Raw genomic sequence first — 23,186 nt, 5'->3', positions numbered from 1 at the left:
TTGCCATTTCTATCTGACCTACTAGGAGGGAGTAGTTGTTAGTTCATATATTTCGCAATAGATGGCGCTTTCTCACGATGTAGCAGTGGAGGCACTACAGTAATTTTAGAATTTTGTACAAACGCGGCTGAACAATGATTTTTGAAGTCTTTGGAATCTATTTTGTAAATTCCGTTCTTGTTTTATATTACGCTAGTGGCAATCAAGCATACAGCCTATCTGATGGTAAATGGTTACCGTAGCCTAATTGTAATATCATTCAACTTACATTTGAATTACCAGTACTATTGATCATACCAGTTGAGTTTCTTGCCAATTCTTGTCAACTATAGTAATAATAATAATAATCATTTATTCAGCATCATAATCATTCATTGCCTTGCCTTTATCCCATTATTTGTGGTCGTCGCAGTATGTCATTCTCTACCACTGATCTCCGTCATATATGATAACCGTCATATCTGAGCATACTCTCCTTTTATTAATATCATCTTTCACACAATCCATCTATCTTTTTTAGGGCGTCCTCTCCCTTTACATCCATCCACATTCATATTATACAGTTTCCTTAAGACTTGATCCTCGTTCCTCCGGATAACATCATCCTCAGCATCGTAATACAGAGTAAAAGAGAAAACTTTAAAACGAATATTTCGCTATGAGCTGAAAGGGCCTCCACTCAGCTGGTGCCGCAGCGTGCCGTATTTGTAGTAGCTAGCTGAACAGTAGGGATACTGATAAATAATTTTGATCTTTATGAGTAAATAATTACGACTTTGATTGTATCACCAGCGCCTGAGCCACCAACAAACCTAACAGTGACGCTGGGTCGAAACAAGCAAGCGACGATAGCGTGGTCGCCGCCCGTCCATGGTGACTACACAGGGTTTAGATTTAAGGTAAGTTTATTATATTAGTTATTGCCGCGTATCATAGATCTAAGATCAAGTGCAATCTGTGATGCAATATTAGGTCCACAAGCGATTGAGAACATTCTCTGATATATATCCGAATCGACCTGCGACCATTGGAAGTAAAACGGTGTACTATACTGTAATGCTACGTTTACACTCAGCTGAGTGGGCAGGGAAGTGAGCAGCGCGAGAGTGTAAACACCATACTTCCCACGCCAATGGAGCTGTCACTCGCGCTGCCCGGCTGGCTCCCTTGAATGTCAGTTTTTCGTGCGCGAGTCAAAGGACTGGCAGTGCGAGTGGCAGCGTGTGTTTACATTCAGCCCTCTCGCTCAGTTGTCGCTCGGAAATATTTCTGGCAGCGCGAGTGGCAGGGGAAGCAGCTGAATGTAAACGTAGTATTAGACTAGCGATGCCGTGTATTTCCTGGTAGCGTTGCAGCATGAAAGCGATGTATAGTGAGCGATGTTGCTGTTTATGTAGATTTTTTATAGATGATAAAAGAATGATGCAACCGCCTGCGTTTACGGTTAAGCTGGCGGGGCACCAGTGGAAGATGATACGATGAACATGTGGTCATCAGTCCACATTACTAACAAACCCCTTTCGGACCCTACCTACGACCATTGGAAGTAACGACCTCGCTAGTCTAGAGGTGTAGGACACCCTAGACTAGCGAGGTCGTTACTTATACGTATATATCCTGGTGTATGAGGTAATCAGCTCGGATGAGTAACGGGCGGTGCGTGCAGGTGATCCCGCTGTCGGAGCGCGCGGAGGGGGGCGCGCAGAACATCAGCGTGGAGGGAGCCGGCAACTGGACGCACACGCTGGCGGAGCTGGCGCCCGGCGCCACCTACCAGCTGCACGCCTTCACGCTGCTGCACGACAAGGAGAGCGCAGCCTACGCTTCCAGGAACTTCACCACCAGTGAGTAGCCACCGCCAGCCACATCACCGCCATACATACTACGAGCATTCCTTGTCTTTATTACAAAGTAGCGTAAAGTCTGAATTAACATTTCATTCTTTATTTAATACTAGCTGTGCCCGCGACTTTGTCCGTTTAGTGACCTCGACCAAACAAAGAATAAATATTAAATAAGCTAACCCAAAAAATGCAAAAAAATTAACGATTTTCCATACAAACTTTAATCCCCTTTAGGAATAGAATAGAAAATCATTTATTCAAATAAACTTAATTTAATCACTTTTGAATAGTCATAACATAATAGGTTAAATTTTTTACCTCCTTAAGGGTAACATTTTTACAAACTTTTGTATTTAATGAACAGCCTCAAATATAAGTTTCAAGCTTCTACCTTCAAAAATGACGATTCTTCCATACAACTTACATCTATGGTATGGTGAGGAGGACTTTGAGGACAAAGTCTGTATTCTTGTGTGAATATACAATAAATATTTTTAAACTTTCTGTTTAATACACATTATTTATATTGTTAACATGGTTTTAACACGAAGAAATTCAATGTTTTTGTAGAGAAATTCTAATTTAAATTCATAGCGCTGACAATATTATTTGATTGTGGGTAACGATTTCTATGTTGTGTCTATTGTCTCATGACTATTCCTTGTTAATGTGTATTTACCTAGAACAACATTTATTTAAAAGAGCAACACGCAAGATTCTTGCTCGTTCTTCTTGTGATGAGCCTTCATTCCGAATACGTGGTAGATAAAAAAAAGTAACTTTTCAAAAGTTATATTACGTTAAGTATCAAGATTTAGACACGTCTAAAATAGAAATTCAAGTAACTTTCTATTTTAGACGTGTCTAAACTATACGTAGTCATGTTGACAATATATATAAATCATACAATATGTATCTTTATACACGTGGCAATTTTTTAAATATTTTCTAAAGTACTTGTTTGTTGTCTATACTGATCATTTTCCATTTCCCTGGCATACTCAAGAGTGGACATAAAAGGTGAGTCTACTTTCGGTCAGGTGCGGCGGATGGTCACCATCGCCATGCAACCGCTGGTGAGCGTCCGTTGCACATTGTCTGTACATATCAACTTTTAGGCTATGTTTAATAATAATTGTTAATACCAATTTGAATTATTAAGTTAGGCTTTGATCCAATTACCCGGGGTGGCTGCCCCCGGAGTAGACTGCGGGTTCGCCCCAAGGCCCCAACCTATGGTACTTACAACAAAAAATAATTTTGAGCTAGAACAATTTTGACGGGATCTTCAATATCAGGTAGCTAATTACAAGGCTACATTTATTTTTAAATTTTAGTTATATTTATTATAATGAATGAAATGACCCTTCCTTTCCTCTGGTAATCGTTTAATATTTTTATAGTTTACTAGCTGTACCCGCGACTGCAACTGCGAATTTAACTTTATTTTTCTAGAACAAAAGTAACCTAAGTTACTTCTTATTACATCAGCTACCTGCAAAAAGTCCCATCAAAATCGGTCCAGCTATTTCAGAGATTAGCCGGAACTAACAGACAGATAGACAGATTTTTTTTTAAAAAATGTTATTTTTGGTGTATGTACCGTATGTATATTTATATGCATGTAGTAAAAAACGGTTATTTCAATATTACAAACAGACACTCCAATTTTATTTATATGTATAGATACTTTTATTACAGTAGTACAAACTATGATATTGCGTTTATTTGTGTATCGAAGTGACTCCGTGTGTTGCCAACATCACATTGTTAATTTTATTTGTCGTCAATAGATGGCGCGGACAAATAAAAAGTTAAATTCCACGCGAACGTAGTCTCTGGTAATAGATAGTGATGTTTTAAAAATAAATATATGTTATTGAATGCTTCCGGTCTGCTCCGATTTTCGGTACCTCGGTTCAGTTATTCAGAACAATGCCGACATAGACCACGATGTAAGAACAGAATTAGTGCGGGATGGATGAAATGGCGACAGGTCTCGGGAATTATATGCGACCTCCGAATGCCCTTGAAACTAAAGGGTAAAATTTAGAAATCTATCATCAGACCTGTCATTTTGTATGGATCTGAATGTTGGGCCGTAAAGGGGATGGACGAAAGGCGTGTGCATGTGGCAGAAATGCGAATGTTAAGATGGATGTGTGGGGTCACCAGGAGTGACAGAATAAGGAATGTGTATATACGAGGAAGTTTGAAAGTTGCACCGGTTATAGAAAAGTTGCGAGGTAACAGATTGAGCTGGTATGGCATGTTATGCGGAGGAACGAGGATCATGTCTTATGGAAAGTGTATAATATGAATGTGGATGGATGTAAAGGGAGGGGACGCCCTAAGAAAAGATGGATGGATTGTGTGAAAGATGATATGAATAAAAGAAGAGTATGTTCAGATATGACGACCGATAGAGAGCAGTGGAAGATAATGACAACTGCGCCGACCACAAATAATGGGATAAAGACAAGGCAATGATGATGTTATTGAATCTTCAAGTAAGGACTTACTACTACTACTACTACTACATACTTATCTGTAATTTATAATTAATTGTTGTATATTCTACCGCAATTGGTCTTGTCTCACCAGTATAAGGAAAACTATTTTAAAATATTTATATATTATATTTTAATATTATTTTTCTTCTTCATACCATGATTATTTGTAAGACATTCCGGCCTGTTCGATAGTTGAAATATTGTTTCAGTAAATTTCATCGGATGAGTGGAATGAAGTACCTGCCGAGGTTTTGTCGAGAGACTACAGCATGGGGTTATTCAAGAAGGGTATATTAAGGTTTCTTAAGGGTCGGCAACGCGTATGTGACACCTCTGGTGTTTCAAGCGTCCATAGGCTACGGTAACCGGTTACCATCAGATAGGCCGTATGCATGTTTGCCACCTAAGTGGTATAAAAGAAATAAACCTTAAAGTTATTATCTTAAAGTTATATCTCTCAGGACAATTCACACAGCGCCATCTAGTCCCAAGCTAAGCAGAGCTTGTGTTACGGGTACTAGACAACTGATATAAATACATGGATACATTTTTTTTGTAAATAAATACATATTATACATAGAAAACACCCAGACCGATACAAACAATCATACTCATGAATACAAATGTTTGTACCGTGCGAGGAATCGAACCCACGACCATCGGATAGTAAAGCAGTGTTCTAAACCACTAGACCACCGAGGTTGAGATATGTTGATACGACATTGACCACAATGAAGGAGATGTTTTACATATTTATTATTTTTACATATATTTATTGTTTTATATATTTATTATATTATATATAAGGACTCGCGATAATTAATGTAGATAGTGACATTAATAATCCATTACTAACAATTATAAATTACAGATATCATATTGTTATTTTACTTACTATGACTATAATAATAAATTGAAATTAAATTAATATTATATTTGTATTAAATTAATATTATATTCTCCCAAATTTGAATTTAAATGCATCTATATTATTGTAAACATGTACAACATTTATTTGAAAAGAATATGAGCTGAGTTTCTCATCAGTTCTCATATCGAAATCATTCCGAACTGACGATATATTTTTTTATTAAAATTTACTAAGCTATAATCTTTTTTTTTCTAAAATGTATTAAAAAAAATTATAGTAATACAAAAAAACTTGACGTTTATAAGTGTCTAAAGTGAATAAATATTTTTATATGATTTGATTGCTATTATTTGCAAATTTGTTCACTTCAGTAGTAATAAAATCTATGTAAATGGTAAAAGAATAAGCCGGCGCGTTTGTCATGTTATTCATGATGATGATTTTTAATGAATATTGAGGGCTGACTGAAACTAGCGTATTATAGGTGCGCCTCATTGAGCTTGTGCTTATATCAGCCACAGCTGTAGGCTGCTGGGGCAGCTACTATTGACAACATTGTATGTTTTTTTTCTTGTTTTTGTGTACACAAAAATTTAATCTGTTAATGTTGTTAAATAAAACTTATATATCTATATATTACAACTAGCAGACCCGGCCACGTGTTGCTATAACTAAGGTTCTTGAATAAAATAATATTGCTACTATAAATTGAGATAGCTTACATCTCAACTTATAGTCGCAATATTTCTATCCGACCTTTCAAATTGCACACAATGTGCAAATCAAATTTGCAATCGATTCAGTAGTTTAGGAGTCCATCGCGGACAAACAACGTGACACGTAATTGTTATACATAAAGATTACAATAACTTTGTAAGCAAAACTACATATAAATAGGCGGCTTTATTATAAAAATAGTTTCGCAATAGGTTCATGATACATTTTGTGTGTCCCCCAGGACCGAACACGCCGGGCAAATTCATAGTGTGGTTCCGCAACGAGACCACGCTGCTGGTGCTGTGGCAGCCGCCCTACCCGCCCGGAGCCTACACCCACTACAAGGTACCCATACAGACTGATGCCTATAGCACACGTGTAACATCTAGTTTAAGATATCAGGATCCTTATTTTGTATTGCGCAACTTTCTGCCATTAATGTCTATCTGTGGGACACAGTTACCTAGAAATAATAATTGCTTTTAATAATGTCTAGTAAGACACATCCAATATTGTTTACTAAGCACTGCTGTGTCTAAACTGTGTCACCCCACCTTCCACTTTCATGGGTGATCTTAGGCTTGGGGAACAGTTGAATGCTACTTATTCGTCTATGACCTATGGTGTTGATTATGTGGGACCAGTGTTAACATTGAATCGTAAAGGAATGGGCGCTAAATCCGTTAAGTCAATAAATATAAAAACAAATGTTTTCGTGCATGTTTCATGACACGCACAGCACATTTGAAACTTGAAATGGATCTATCCACTGAAGCATACATTATCGTTTTGAAACAATCTGTTTTGCATCATGATAGACCGCCTAAATTCAATTGTCACAGATGCTACAAACGAATTTCCAAATTATTATCTAATTGTTGCAATAAACGCTTCATGAGAAGAGGTCACAGTTTCATTTAAAAACACTTACTTATCAAAAAACAAATTAACATAATTTCTTGGTTATTTAGTATATAAGATCAATATTTATATGTACATATTGTCAGTCAATTACCATCTGTAATATACAACGTTTCGACCAACAACATCGTATCAGATACACGCAACAGTTCCCAAATAGTTTTTGCTGCGTACCACTTCAAAAAAGACCTCAAATCTTGCGTACCCCTTATTGTAGCAATCACACTAATATTATAAATGAGAAAGTTTGTGAGTGTGCGTGTATGTTTGTTTTACTGATAGCCGCACGTACCCCTGGAGGTAATGATGCAACTTCACGTACCCCTGGGGGTACGCGTACCACTAATTGGGAAACACCGATCTAGTTGACTAACTTCAACTATTATGTACTCTCCTTTTTAATTTTGTAATTGTGGTTGTAGAAATATAACATAATTATTATTATTATAGAGACTCCACTCTCGAGCACCGAGGCCAAGGCTAATCCCCTAGCAGTGCCCCACACACGGGGGCAGACCCATCTAGTTGTTAGGGCACCATAATGTTGTATTATTAAACTATTAAATATAATAGTTGTATATGTCACGTAACACTTATAACTTCCTTAGCTTTTTTAAAATAAATCTAAATATATATAACTCAAAGGTGACTGACTGACATAGTGATCTATCAACGCACAGCCCAAACCACTGAACGTATCGGGCTGAAATTTGGCATGCAGGTTGATGTTATGACGTAGGCATCCGCTAAGAAAGGATTTTGATTAATTCTACCCCCAAGGAAATAAAATATTTTATTAACATTCAGCTAGATATTATGACGTATCTGCTAAGAAAGGATTTTGATAAATTCCACACCTATATATAAATTAAAGGGATAAATTAACGCGAAGCCGCAGGCAAAAGCTAGTGACAGATAAAACTCTTCTCCAGAGAAACTATCTTGTTTCGATCCTTACAGTCTTTTCGTCTTCAAGTAATGAATACACACACTGAAATTTTCGCAATTAAATATTTATTACAGATTTATGTATATTTGTTGTATGTATAGTATAAATAAATATTTAAAGTATCATTATATGTTTCTATAATATGTTTCTATTCTTAATTTACGATTAAATATGTAGGTATTTTATTGTCGACGCCCCCACTACATATAAAGTGAATCATTCTAATATATATATGGAATTAATGATATATAATAACCGCATGTCAGAATGTAGAGAATGTATAAACAATTAATTTACAATAACAGTTAATTTAAACAAAAATGGTCGCGTATTTTGTTACTGTGATTACACTGCTCGGGATCTCCTTGTTGGCAACTATTTGGGTTAGATTCCAAATATTTACTACTAGCTGTTCCCGTGACTTCGTCCGTGTGGAATTTAACTTTATTTTTTTTAATTAATAGTATCCTAAGTTACTCTTTATATACATCAGCTACCTGTCAATAAAAGTCCCGTCAAAATCGGTCCAGCCATTTCAGAAATTAGCCGGAACTAACAGACAGACAGACACAAAAATTCTAAAAAGTGGTTTTTGGTATATGTACCGTATTTATATATTCATATGTATGTAGTAAAAACGGTTATTTATATTTAATATTACAAAAAGACACTCCAATTTTATTTATATGTATAAATGTCAATTATTTGTATTTATATTAGTTTCCGATGTTATACGTGGATATAAGGAGGCGCTGGGGCAGCTTCGATCGGATAAGCTTCCCGGGCCGAGTGGCGGTCGTGTGTCCCTAACATAAGATAATCCGAGCTTCCTTCACGAAAGTATGAACTGGTGCACTTGAGAGGAGGGGTCTCAAGTACGCCAGTTCATATTGCCGTGTGATAACGTGTACATATCGGCGGGCAGGTGTCGATCGTGCCGCCGGACGCGCAGGAGTCGGAGCAGTACGTGGAGAAGGAGGGCGAGCCCCCCGGGCCCGCGCAGGCCGCCTTCAAGGGGCTCGTGCCGGGCCGGCCCTACAACATCTCCGTGCAGACCGTCTCCGAGCAGGAGATCTCCGCGCCCACCACCGCGCAGTACCGCACCGTGCCCCTCAGGCCCCGCAACGTCACCGTCCGCGCCCGGGAGACCGCCGCCACCGTGCGCTGGCTGCCCCCGGCCGACGACAGGTGCCCCCACCTACCCTACTACCCCGACACTCTTCATTCTTTTCTACCTACTGACACCGTTGCAGTAAAGTGATTCTACGCACGATGGAGGATCGCCGTTCATCTAGATGATCGTGATGATATTTTAGTTTCTGGAAGATAATGTGATATTGTGTCTACAAATGAAATCTACTCCGACTGACAAATTAGAGTGGATTCAATATACATTACAATATTTTATTGTTTCCCCGGTTGCAGTGAATTCGAGCGGTACCAGATCTCGGTGTCGGCGGCGGCGGGGGCGGGCCCCGGGGGCCCGGGTGGGGGCGGTGGGGGCGGGGGCGGGGGGCGGCGCCCCGCCCCGCAGCTGCGTCCCCGCGGGGATCCCCCCGAGTGCTCGTTCGAGGGTCTGGAGCCGGGCGCGCACTACACGGCCGTCGTCAAGACCATGTCCGGGAAGGTCACCTCCTGGCCAGCCACCGTCGACTTCACGCTCAGTCAGTACCCGCTCCTTACTCACTAACGCTCTCTAGCTCGCACCACCTTTAACTTTTGTTTACCATCTTGAGAACTAGTGACGCAAATAGTTGGGAATAAGAGGAAAATATGGATGTATATATATATATATATAAGGAAATTGCTATGTAATTTTACAACAACGGAGTTAGAGTTGTAAGTTTAGACATGTCCTCTATTTATCTTATTAGTGTTGTATTTGTTATGTCCAATGAATAATCCGAACACCATATATATTGTCACTCTTATCGATTTCCAGTCATAAACCCTGTAGCGACTAGCTACTATGACCAATTTCCCCCTGATTGAAAACTTGTATAATGGTTAAACTACTTGTATTAAAAAAAATATTATTTTTAATAAATATAGACTGTACATCTTTAAAGTTCATTACAATTTTTATTAAGGGTATAAATTTATAAAACAAATTATTAAATAGGTTTCTTAAATTGTGACTGATATGAACTTTATAGTAAAAATGCGCAAAGTAAATTTTTAGAATACAAACAAAATATAAAGTTCACGAGGGTCCTGCTCCTCAACTCACCCTTGAAACCTTACATCTTTAAAGTTCATTACAATTTTTATTAAGGGTATAAATTTATAAAACAAATTATTAAATAGGTTTCTTAAATTGTGACTGATATGAACTTTATAGTAAAAATGCGCAAAGTAAATTTTTAGAATACAAACAAAGTATAAAATTCACGAGGGTCCTGCTCCTCAACTCACCCTTGAAACCGCGGTTGGCTTTTATTAAGCTTCTTAATACAATTATCTTAATCATTTTAGAAGTTTTCGCCCGAGAGAAAATGATTGATGAAATTAGGCATGACATATTTATTTTCTTATACGGGATCACTTGTATTGCCATTCAAGTGACATTTGTATTCATGAGTATGATTGTTTGTCTCGGTCTGGGTGTTTTCCATGAATATTATGTACGTATTTATAAAAAAATATATCTAAGTATTTATATCAGTTGTCTAGTACTTATAACATAAGATCTGCTTACCGTGATACTAGATGGCGCTGTGTTAATTGTCAAAAAGTAAATAGATAAGCTCGTAGGACATTTGGATATAATAGTATAAAGCACTAGCTGTCCCGGCAAACGTTGTTTTGCCATATAAATTAAGAACGCTATAAAAAATAGGGGTTGGTGATAGAAGGGTGAAAATTTAGGGTTGTATGTATTTTTTAATGACACAATAAAAAAATATAAATTTAAAAAATAGACACAAAAAATAAAAAATAAATGTTACGGGTGGACAACCCTTATCACTTAGGGGTATGAAAAATAGATAGTAGCCGATTCTCAGACCTGCTGAATATGCATATAAAATTTCATAAAAATCGATCAAACTGTTTGGGAGGAGTATGGTAACTAACATTGTGACACGAGAATTTTATATATAAGACTAGCTGTCCCGGCAAACGTTGTTTTGCCATATAAATTAATAACGCTATAAAAAAATAGGGGTTGATGATAGAAGGGTGAAAATTTAGGATTGTATGTATTTTTGTATGTTGTATCATAAAAAAGAAACTAAAAATTTTGTCTAAAATATAAAAAAAAAATTTAGAGGTGGACTACACATCTATTTTTCATCCCCCTAAATGTCCCTAACATTTAGATGTTGGCCGATTCTCAGACCTACTCAATACGCTCACAAAATTTCATGAGAATCGCCGTTTCGGAGGAGTATGGGAACGAAAACTGTGACACGAGAATTTTATATATAAGATGTAGGTACAAACAAAGTAATATTTAAAAACAATTAATAATTATAGATTTAGTCGAATGGATCTTACATATGTGATACATGTTTGTCGCACGGTCAATTTGATACCGTTTTACAAGTACTGTAATATGATGTGTGTGGTGTGCAGAACCGCTCCCGGTGCGAGATCTAGCGGCCGAGCACGTGGGGGATACAGTGCGGCTGAAGTGGACGCCCGCACCCGGCAGCGTACAGGACGAGTACAAGGTTCGTGTCCCGCCGTGACATATGTCTACTGGGGACCCCGCACTAGGGGAGACACCGCCATAGGCCACTCACTACGCCAGTTTCGAGGCGTTCGGGTTCCCACCTTCATGAAGGAGGACTTATGGGCGAAGGGAGTGGTGTATCGGCTCCACCGTGGCAAATTACCGTCCTCAGTGCCATGGCCACACAGACAATTTTATATTACTACTAGCTGTTAGCTACCCGCGACTTCGTCCGCGTGGAATTTTATTTTATTTTTCTAATATAAAAGTAGCCTAAGTTACTCTTTATTACATCAGCTACCTGTCAAAAAAAAGTCCCGTCAAAATCGGTCCAGCCATTTCAGAGATTAGCCGGAACAAACAAACAGACAGACAAAATTTAAAAAAAAAATGTTATATTGGTGTCTGTGCCGTATTCATATTCATAGGCATGTATTATAAATGGTTATTTCAATATTATAAACAGACATTCCAATTTTATTTATATGTATAGATTATAATATTAATTGATATATATGTTAGTTTATAAATGTTCATAATATGGGCTATTAGTAGCCTAAAATAAATACATACCTTCTGGGTATTGGCCTAATCTGTGAGGAACGCTCACTGAAACGCACGCATTCTCTTGCCCCCTACAAATTATTATTCTGCTCCTTGTCCTCTCTGCTCGCTGTCTCCCCAATCTGGGGTGGTAGAAGAAACATAACGGCTTCGATGCCGGACGACAGTCCGTCTTCTTCGGCGTCTCTTTTTGAATGCATGCTAGAGCAGTTTCCCCGGCGCCGTCTGGCATGACGTCTCCTCTTGAACTCATGTATGACGATCCCTGCTCACTCCTCCACATATTATTCCAACTCCTTCACTGTCCGAGCTATTCGCCTCTGGAACTCTATCACTCTCCATTCGATCAGCTCAAACATAAGCATCATTTAAAAATAGACTAAGATCTCATTATTTCTCTTCATAGTACACGTTTTTATTTGTTTTTTCTTATTTCCAATATGTAGTATATATGTATGTATGTACGTCCCCACCGGGGCCCCAGGGCCCCCGGCGCTGCCGACACAGAAATCTGGTACCGCTCGATTTCGTTGCAATATGTAGGTTTATATATTTATCCCTAATGTATGTATGTATGTTTAGTAGTATAGTAAATAGTGTCTTATGTGGATGTTAAGGAGCTCCGTATCCGTAACTGAATCCGAAATAAAAGTTTCGGACAATATCGGATAGGGGTGGAGCCTAATTGAGAAATGTTATGTAACTATTTTATTAGCTATCTGTATTTTGAAATTCCTTAAAAAAATAATATCTTTAACCGAAATTATCCGAAATCAACGGATAATCCGAAATAATTTCATATCCGCATCCGTATCCGGTATAATAATCATTCCTACATCCGAAACCTATCCGTATCCGAAATTACATATCCATAACATCTCTGGTCTTATGTGTGCCACCTACCTATTCTATGTACAGAAGTCCACTCTTCTAGGTCGTCTGTAAGATCGCTTTCAGCGATAAGAGCGCCTTTTGTAATGAGTGTATTTTGTTAGTGTTTCACCTGTGTAGATAATAAAGAGTTGTGAACTGTGGTCCGCGCAGGTGTCGTACCAGGAGGCGGGCCCGGCGCGGGACGACAGCAGCTCGCTGACCACGCCCGCCCACACCCACACCCTCGAGGCGCTGCTGCCCGGCCGGAACTACACCATCACGGTCAGACGCTCTACGAAATATACTACCGCATCACCCAGTGACTCGTTTTAAGACTTAAGTTTCAATTGATGAGATATGCCAGTGAAGTTACCGGGTACGGTGGCGCGAGATCTTAATCCTTCTGAATAGTAATATCCGAGTGATATGACGAACGTCACGTAATGACGTGACTGTAAAGTAGCGAAAGGCGACGACTAGTTTACCATCAAATATAAGGAATAGTAGATTCAGCGAACGTATTTCACCAAATACTGTTTTATTATATTAACTATGTACCCTATATAACGAGATGACTGCGAACAGAGATGAATGGAAGAGAAAAACATATTCCGCCGACCACAAATAAATGAGATAACGTAAAAACAGATGATGATGTACCCTATATAAATAGGTTAATTTTCACTGGTTTTTCTTCTCCATAGATAACTTTCAAAAAAGTTATACAATGTCACAAGTTTATTTACATAATTAAGGTTAAAGTGAATTATGTTTTTGTATCTGCGCAGTGAATAACTTTGACGCGTCGTTATCTAGTAATAATTTTCTACTGCACACAACTAAACAAACTCACGAACTGATCACGGCTAGTGCAACCTAGTTGAAACATTGAGAGAGGTAAAGATTTTTATTTAATTTAAAATTATTCATTTCACGACATACCTATTAATGTAAATAATGTGTGTTAATCACGAAAAGTTTGAAAATGTTAATTATTCAATTTAAATATTCTATGAGTTTGCATCGTACATTAATATTTCGTAACGTTAACATTTTATTTTACATTTCACATTTCATTTAAAATCAGTTCGCATTCGGTCATCAAGGACGCCGCGCGTGCTCATTATAATTATGAATCAGTTATATTTTAAGTTTCAATATACAGTTTTAATCAAGTTTGTATCAGTATCATTTATCAGTTTTACCTATCAGAATGTGTATAGTTTCGGTACAACCCGAACAAATATATAATACTGGGTGAAACTCTCTCGGGCACATACAGTACGTCGTACTGCTCCATACTCATTACAAATCGATTAGGGTCCATTAGCACGTAGGAGAGGGTCCACATCTCTTCTTTAAATATATATACACATAATAAATGTATGTCGTATGCTTTCCGACATGTCAGTCCATGAGTGCATTATTTTTCGCACTGTACCACGACAATGGTCGCGGTGGAGTGGTGAGGTGTGGCGTGCGGTGCAGGTGGCGGCGGTGTCGCGCGGCGCGGAGTCCAACGAGAGCTGGGTGAGCGTGGCCACCCGGCCCCTGGCGCCCGTGCTGCTGGCCGCCACGCCGCTCGCACGGGCCCTCACCCTCGCCTGGCACTCCGACGTCAACTCGCGCCAGGAGAGGTACCTGCTGCGGTACCGGCGCCGCCGCCCGCCGCCCGCCGACGACTACCTCACGGTACGCACCACGCACACTCTCACATCACTCGCCTGCCACTCCGACGTCAACTCGCGCCAGGAGAGGTACCTGCTGCGGTACCGGCGCCGCCGCCCGCCGCCCGCCGACGACTACCTCACGGTACGCACCACGCACACTCTCACATCACTCGCCTGCCACTCCGACGTCAACTCGCGCCAGGAGAGGTACCTGCTGCGGTACCGGCGCCGCCGCCCGCCGCCCGCCGACGACTACCTCACGGTACGCACCACGCACACTGTCACATCACTCGCCTGCCACTCCGACGTCAACTCGCGCCAGGAGAGGTACCTGCTGCGGTACCGGCGCCGCCGCCCGCCGCCCGCCGACGACTACCTCACGGTACGCACCACGCACACTGTCACATCACTCGCCTGCCACTCCGACGTCAACTCGCGCCAGGAGAGGTACCTGCTGCGGTACCGGCGCCGCCGCCCGCCGCCCGCCGACGACTACCTCACGGTACGCACCACGCACACTGTCACATCACTCGCCTGCCACTCCGACGTCAACTCGCGCCAGGAGAGGTACCTGCTGCGGTACCGGCGCCGCCGCCCGCCGCCCGCCGACGACTACCTCACGGTACGCACCACGCACACTCTCACATCACTCGCCTGCCACTCCGACGTCGACTCTACTAGTTGTTACCCGCGGCTGCGCTCGCATTGAATCCATTAAATAAGTATACTACTAGGTACCTTCATTGCTGGCTGCTCGATGGCGCTGAAGCAGCAAAATGTAAGTATTTTATTTTTTGTTTTTTATATAGATTTGCTTTTTAATAAAAAGTATCCTATGTTGATTCTAATACCTTCAAGAACATGTGTACAAAATATTATGATGATCATTTTTTTTATTAATTTTATTTGTATCTCTGTTGGGTCACATATTTTTTCTTTTTGGATTATAAATATATTATCTAGTACTTCAGCCGCGATTTGATACAGCCAAAGTTTTAATTGCTTAATATGTTCCTCTGGAGGGGATGCTAAATTATCGAAATAAATATATATATATTATATTATATTATAGTTATATACGTAGGTAAATGGATAAATAAAAACATCACTTTCATATTTATAATATTATTCTACATTGAGCCTAGTGCTCATCGTGCGTTATCTGACACTCAAAGAACAACAAGGCAATTATTGTATGTACATATGCCTCCGTAATATTTACTTTGGAATTTACGCATGGAACGTATGGAATTGAACTTTATTTTTCTAAAATAAAAGTAGCCTAACTAAAAATTATTATGTTCGTCTTAATTTATTCGTTTCTTTAAGTACTGATAGGTTCAAACTTAATTTAGGATTAACACAACAGACAGTATTTTCACAGTATATAAAATTTCATAATACATAGCACCCCTCCGATCGATCCCCCGTCCAATTCAAACGGGGATCGATATTACGACGGCCTGAGCCGAGGTTCGAACCCCTAGTGGTCGAAGCCCTCAGACTAAAGTCGTATCCGACAGGCAGGAGTTGGCCTTCAGCCGCTCCATAAGTCCTTCCGCGGTTTTGGAGTGCCATCTGCACTCGCCCCATAACGTCCGGTGAAGCTGAAAGGCCAGCTGCGGCCAACAGCATTAGAGTATTCCGAAAAAAAATATATAGTATTAAGTGATTACGTTCATAAAGTGTCCTACATGTAACGCACTGTGCCCGCCAGCTGGAGACCAAGGACACGAACGTGACCCTGACGAACCTGTACCCGGGCGCGGTGTACGAGATCCAGGTGCAGGCAGTCAGCCACGGACTCTACAGTGAGCGGCACACAGTACTCAAGCCAGTCCGTGAGTATACTGTTGCTGATCAATAATAATAATAATCTCTGGACATCCACATAGCTATGACAATATTATCTAATTGCACTAAGAATGAATGCCTAGCAGTTTCTATGTGGATTACTGCATACCTCTTGTTATTGTGTAATTATTTATATAAAAAAACTATTCAAAAGAACACACAAGTATCTTGCTCATTCTTCTTGTGATGAATTTGCGTTCCGAATGAGTGGTAGAATAAAAAAATATGACTATTCAAAAGTGCTTGTAATGAGTTTATTTCAATAAAGATTATTTTTATTTCTATTTCTATGTGTATATATATATAAGATCTAAGTTATGTGTATCTGGACGTGTCACTTGAATAACAATAAGTACCTACTACTATTGTACTATGTGCTTGTGTCATTCATAAAATGTTTTGTTTTCATGCTGTTCAAAGGATAAGGAGTTTTGTAAGTTGTCAAAAGTTTAAAAAAATCAAATATGTTCCCGCGAAGTCGTCCGCGTGGAATTTACCTTTATTTTCCTAAAATAAAAGAATTTCTCTAAAATAATAGTAACCTAAGTTACTCCTTATTACATCAGCTACCTGCCAAAAAAAAATCGTCAAAATCGGTCCAACCATTTTAAAGATTAGCCGGAACAAACAGACAGACAGACAAAAATTGTAAAAAATTATATATATGCATGTAATAAAAAAGGGGTATTTCAATATTATAGACAGACATTCCAATTTTATTTATATGTATAGATTTGCATTAAATAATATAAAAATTACAGAAAGAAGTATGAAATAATTGTCATTTTCTGTAATATGGCTGTAATTGCAATTAAAAGCAATTTGATAAATAATTATAGTTTTGTATACATAGAATGTACCATTTATGGGGAGTATTAGAGATTACAAATGTTCGTTTTGTCGGGTAAAATAACTGCAAATTTGTTGCAAGAAATTGTCGAGATGAAGCGGTCTTAACTCTTTTGAACTTGAACGTTTTGCCCCGGCTTAAGGAAATACATAGTAACCTGGTCGATACGTAAACCTACGGATAACGTATCGGTCGATGAAATAATATTACCGGTCGCAGGCCCGCTGCCGCCGCAGTCGCTGCGGGTGTCGCGCGTGTCGTCGACGTCCGCGGAGGTGGAGTGGGCGGGCCCCGGGGAGGGCGCGGTGGGGCGGTACGTGCTGCAGGTCCGCGCCGGGGAGCGCGCCCCCTGGACGGCGCCGGCCCTGGACGGGGGGGGCGGGGGGGGCGGGGCCCCGCGCTACCTGCTGGCCGACATGACGCCGGGCGAGCGCTACGAGCTGCGGCTCGACTCCGCCAGCGACGACGCCGCCGGGGACGTCGCGCTCAGCGGACACCCGCTCCACGCCTACCACACAGTCCGTCAGTACCCTCCTCGACTGACACCTCGTACTACCACTACGAACCTATATAACTGTTTGGACACCCGCTCCACGCCTACCACACAGTCCGTCAGTACCCTCCTCGACTGACACCTCGTACTACCACTACGAACCTATATAACTGTTTGGACACCCGCTCCACGCCTACCACACAGTCCGTCAGTACCCTCCTCGACTGACACCTCGTACTACCACTACGAACCTATATAACTGTTTGGACACCCGCTCCACGCCTACCACACAGTCCGTCAGTACCCTCCTCGACTGACACCTCGTACTACCACTACGAACCTATATAACTGTTTGGACACCCGCTCCACGCCTACCACACAGTCCGTCAGTACCCTCCTCGACTGACACCTCGTACTACCACTACGAACCTATATAACTGTTTGGACACCCGCTCCACGCCTACCACACCGTCCGTCAGTACCCTCCTCGACTGACACCTCGTACTACCACTACGAACCTATATAACTGTTTGGACACCCGCTCCACGCCTACCACACAGTCCGTCAGTACCCTCCTCGACTGACACCTCGTACTACCACTACGAACCTATATAACTGTTTGGACACCCGCTCCACGCCTACCACACAGTCCGTCAGTACCCTCCTCGACTGACACCTCGTACTACCACTACGAACCTATATAACTGTTTGGACACCCGCTCCACGCCTACCACACAGTCCGTCAGTACCCTCCTCGACTGACACCTCGTACTACCACTACGAACCTATATAACTGTTTGGACACCCGCTCCACGCCTACCACACAGTCCGTCAGTACCCTCCTCGACTGACACCTCGTACTACCACTACGAACCTATATAACTGTTTGGACACCCGCTCCACGCCTACCACACAGTCCGTCAGTACCGCGCCCTCCTCGACTGACACCTCGTACTACCACTACGAACCTATATAACTGTTTGGACACCCGCTCCACGCCTACCACACAGTCCGTCAGTACCCTCCTCGACTGACACCTCGTACTACCACTACGAACCTATATAACTGTTTGGACACCCGCTCCACGCCTACCACACAGTCCGTCAGTACCCTCCTCGACTGACACCTCGTACTACCACTACGAACCTATATAACTGTTTGGACACCCGCTCCACGCCTACCACACAGTCCGTCAGTACCCTCCTCGACTGACACCTCGTACTACCACTACGAACCTATATAACTGTTTGGACACCCGCTCCACGCCTACCACACCGTCCGTCAGTACCCCGCGCCTCACCCCTCTGTACTCGTACTCTACTCCACCCTGCGACTGACACCTCGTACTACCACTTAGTACCTATATATGTGTTTGGACACCCGCTCCACGCCTACCACACAGTCCGTCAGTACCCTCCTCGACTGACACCTCGTACTACCACTACGAACCTATATAACTGTTTGGACACCCGCTCCACGCCTACCACACAGTCCGTCAGTACCCTCCTCGACTGACACCTCGTACTACCACTACGAACCTATATAACTGTTTGGACACCCGCTCCACGCCTACCACACCGTCCGTCAGTACCCCGCGCCTCACCCCTCTGTACTCGTACTCTACTCCACCCTGCGACTGACACCTCGTACTACCACTACGGACCTATATAACTGTTTGGACACCCGCTCCACGCCTACCACACAGTCCGTCAGTACCCTCCTCGACTGACACCTCGTACTACCACTACGAACCTATATAACTGTTTGGACACCCGCTCCACGCCTACCACACCGTCCGTCAGTACCCTCCTCGACTGACACCTCGTACTACCACTACGGACCTATATAACTGTTTGGACACCCGCTCCACGCCTACCACACAGTCCGTCAGTACCCTCCTCGACTGACACCTCGTACTACCACTACGAACCTATATAACTGTTTGGACACCCGCTCCACGCCTACCACACAGTCCGTCAGTACCCTCCTCGACTGACACTTCGTACTACCACTACGAACCTATATAACTGTTTCATCGTAACTTTTTCTATCGAAGTACTCGTCGCTGACCCCGACTTTTTTCGATAAAGAGTAGGGCACTGGCGATATCGGGACCTCGAGACCCCTTTCTGTACAAAAAAAAAAAATAACTGTGTGTGAGAGTTAAAAATCTTTAAAATAAAACATCGATTGGAGTTGAAACTCGTTCAAAGATTTATCTTCCGACACACCAGTCGCTTCGTACACATTTCAAAATTCATAGATAGACATCCATTGAGTTGCTAAACAACTTATTTCATTTAACAACTGAAATTTACAATGCTTATAAAATTTAATAAATATTTCCATTAAATAATAAATTTAAATATATATAACTCAAGGGTGTTCCATTGACACACAACGAATTCCACCTAGAATTCGTAAGTGATGCTTACGGCATAGCTGTACAGGTCCGAACCCGGTGTCGAACGTGGCGCAGCTGGCCGACACGCGCAACATGACGCTGGAGTGGCCCCGCGCCGGCGGACGCGTGGACTGGTACGAGCTGAGCTGGCAGCCGCTCCTGCAGCCCGGGGCCTGCCCCGAGCCGGCGGCGGAGCCCCGCGCGCCGCCCGGGGCGTCCCCCTGGCCGTCGCCGGAGCCCCGCCGCCTGCGGCTGCAGCCCGCGGCGCCGCCCGCGCGGCTGGAGCGCGCGCTGCTGGACGGCCTGCAGCCCGGCCTCGGGTACAACGTCTCCATCGCCGCGCACTCCTACAACCTCACCAGCGAAGTCTTCACCATGGAAACCAGGACGCGTACGTACACCACCCGCTCCGGTTTTATGAATATGTCACGACCGAGGCTTATAATAATGAAAGTCCCCTACTATAACACTTACAGAGCGAAGAAAGGGAACTGTTAGTAATGTGGACTGATAACTTATTGCTAGCAATGTACCATGTCAGGTTGACCTCCACTCGATTCCGCCTGGAAACCATCATGATAATTTCCTGGTGCATTTCTCACGATGGGCTAACTGATCTGACCTCATGCTCATCGTATCGTCCTCCGCTGGTGCCCCGACAGCGTAAACCGTTAGCGCAGGCGGATGCACCATATCATTGTCATACTTTCTTTTGCCTGGTCTTGATCCCATTTATTTGGGGTCGGGCCGTCTGGTCAGTCTTAGCCAGGATGTTCTGTACTGTATCGTCTGAGATGTTATTTTGGCGCTTTTTATGTCTCTCTCAATAACAGACATCCATGAGAGACGGGGTCTGCCGCATCTTCTGGGCTGGGTACTTATGTCAAGCACTGTTCTTATCATGTGCTCTGATGGTCGCCGCATGACATGACCGTACCACCTTAGGCGGCGCTCTAAAATTTTCTCCCGTGTGGGAATCATCTTAAAACTACCTCCAACGTGGATGTTTTAGATGATGTCGTTCAGCATTGTTATCATACATTAAAAAAAAAACATACAGATAATCTTACAGATAATTTTATAAGTTAGTTCATATATTATTTCACATAAAATTCAATGTGCAGGTCCGTTAATACAATCCGAAATGACGATAGTGAACGAATCGGACGGCGACGCGGACGCTGACAACGAGACGCTCTCCACCATTCTGGTAAATCACAAACACTTGTATCTTATCAGCGGTTATGTTCACCCAACAATGACAGCCTCGGTGTTCTAGTGATTTAGCACACTGCTTTACTATCCGATGGTCGTGGGTTCGATTCCTCGCACGGTACAAATATTTGTATTCATGAGTATGATTGTTTGTATCGGTCTGGGTGTTTTCTATGTATAATATGTATTTATTTACAATAAAAATGTATCCATGTATTTATATCAGTTGTCTAATACCCATAACACAAGCTCTACTTAGCTTGGGACTAGATGGAGCTGTGTGAATTATCCTGAGTGTATTAGTAATGGAAACTAGTTTCAAAAAAATACAATATTACATTATATCCATTCTTGAGGTATAAAACTTCCTAATAATAATAATAACTTTGGAGCATGCAAGCACGATAAGTGATCGTGTGAAGTACGTGGGACACTCAGAAAGTTTTATGACACTAAAAAAAATGTTCTATAGGTAAATATTTTTATTACATCTTTTCAAAGGACTTTCGACCAGTCTCTACAAAGTTTCATGCGTCTGAACCAATTTTCGAAACACTTTCCAGTCTGCCGCAGACACTTCGTTTACAGCCTGCTCGAACGCTGAGAGCGCATATTGTGCCATTTTGAAGTCTATCGTGCGATTCGTTCGGTTTCAGGCGATATAAAGAAAAACATAACGCGAAAATATTCTCGACGCAAATCCATTTCTCAATGAGACACGGTAATTTGAATTGGCTCGCAAAAAATGTGGAGGGAAGTTTTGAATTTAGAACGAACCTATTTTACTTATAATTAATATTTTTAATTTTTAATAAATTATAACTGGCCAGTCGCACATACATAAAAACTTTTTCTCGCAATACTTTCTGAGTGGCCTGGTATTGTGTGTGCAGAAAGTTGTGTACACTCGGACTCCGGCGGCCGCGAGCCAGTTCGACTCGTACCGGTGGAGGCTGGAGGCGGGCGAGCCGGGGGAGGGGGCGGGGGCGGGGCAGGGGGCGGAGCCCTCCCGCGTGGAGGAGCGGGCGGCGGGCGCGGAGGGGCAGCAGGTGGTGTTCCGGGGGCTGGTGCCGGGCCGCCTCTACAACCTCACCATGTGGACCGTCTCCTGCAACGTCACCTCGCACCCCGTGCAGCGTCAGGCGCGCCTCTGTCAGTACCCACGCACCACCTACCACTACACCACCTCATTCACACACCACTGTACAACGAGACGTACAAACTGAAGAGAAAACGCCACTACACATCCTATGTGGTTGTAGCCCACTCATGCATAAACGTAATATCTCCTTTGGAAAGTTTACACTCTTTCTTTGGATATAAAACTATCGCTCCTAAAAATATCCTTCAGTTCTTATCCCTTACGGTGGGAAAAGGGCGAGCATAATAGACCTATGTAGTTTGCAGTGATACAGGTCCATGCAACTGACAATAGCCCAGACAACCCTATAAAAAAACCTGCTCATACTCACCGATTAGCATCATCTTGCTTTATGTGAGCAACTAAGAAGTGACACTCAACCTGTCTATGTTTCCTGCCTCTTGCAACATTGGGTCTTTCAACTCAAATTGAATAGCTAAAAGCTTACTTAATATCATCTGAGATTAAATTATATTTTATTTGCATATTATACTTTATATGTAACATGTCCAGGTAATAAATACCAAGACGACCTCGGTGGTCTAGCGGTCTAGCACACCGCTTTACGTCCGATGCTCGCGGGTTCGATTCCTCGGCACACGGCAGAAATATTTGTATTCATGAGTATGAT

General features: G+C 42.0%; 1 protein-coding gene across 1 annotated transcript in view; it reads left to right on the top strand.

Moving 5' to 3' along the window:
* Window positions 1-23,186, top strand: part of LOC131852811 (tyrosine-protein phosphatase 10D) — a 45,281-nt gene that overhangs the window by 4,266 nt on the left and 17,829 nt on the right. Inside the window, exons 3-15 of the mRNA XM_059203545.1 lie at window positions 793-899; window positions 1,667-1,844; window positions 6,187-6,290; window positions 8,741-9,003; window positions 9,241-9,479; window positions 11,392-11,489; window positions 13,100-13,210; window positions 14,417-14,620; window positions 16,316-16,439; window positions 17,522-17,824; window positions 20,246-20,590; window positions 21,324-21,409; window positions 22,308-22,566. Coding sequence (XP_059059528.1) covers window positions 793-899; window positions 1,667-1,844; window positions 6,187-6,290; window positions 8,741-9,003; window positions 9,241-9,479; window positions 11,392-11,489; window positions 13,100-13,210; window positions 14,417-14,620; window positions 16,316-16,439; window positions 17,522-17,824; window positions 20,246-20,590; window positions 21,324-21,409; window positions 22,308-22,566 — 2,421 coding nt within the window. The remainder of the gene's footprint in view (window positions 1-792; window positions 900-1,666; window positions 1,845-6,186; window positions 6,291-8,740; window positions 9,004-9,240; window positions 9,480-11,391; window positions 11,490-13,099; window positions 13,211-14,416; window positions 14,621-16,315; window positions 16,440-17,521; window positions 17,825-20,245; window positions 20,591-21,323; window positions 21,410-22,307; window positions 22,567-23,186) is intronic.

Source organism: Achroia grisella, unplaced genomic scaffold (assembly GCF_030625045.1).
Source record: "Achroia grisella isolate CSIRO2021 unplaced genomic scaffold, CSIRO_AGI_Agris_v1 utg862, whole genome shotgun sequence".
Taxonomy (NCBI): domain Eukaryota; kingdom Metazoa; phylum Arthropoda; class Insecta; order Lepidoptera; family Pyralidae; genus Achroia; species Achroia grisella.
The sequence above is the reverse complement of the archived record's forward strand: the minus strand, read 5'-3'. Positions and strand labels throughout refer to the sequence as shown.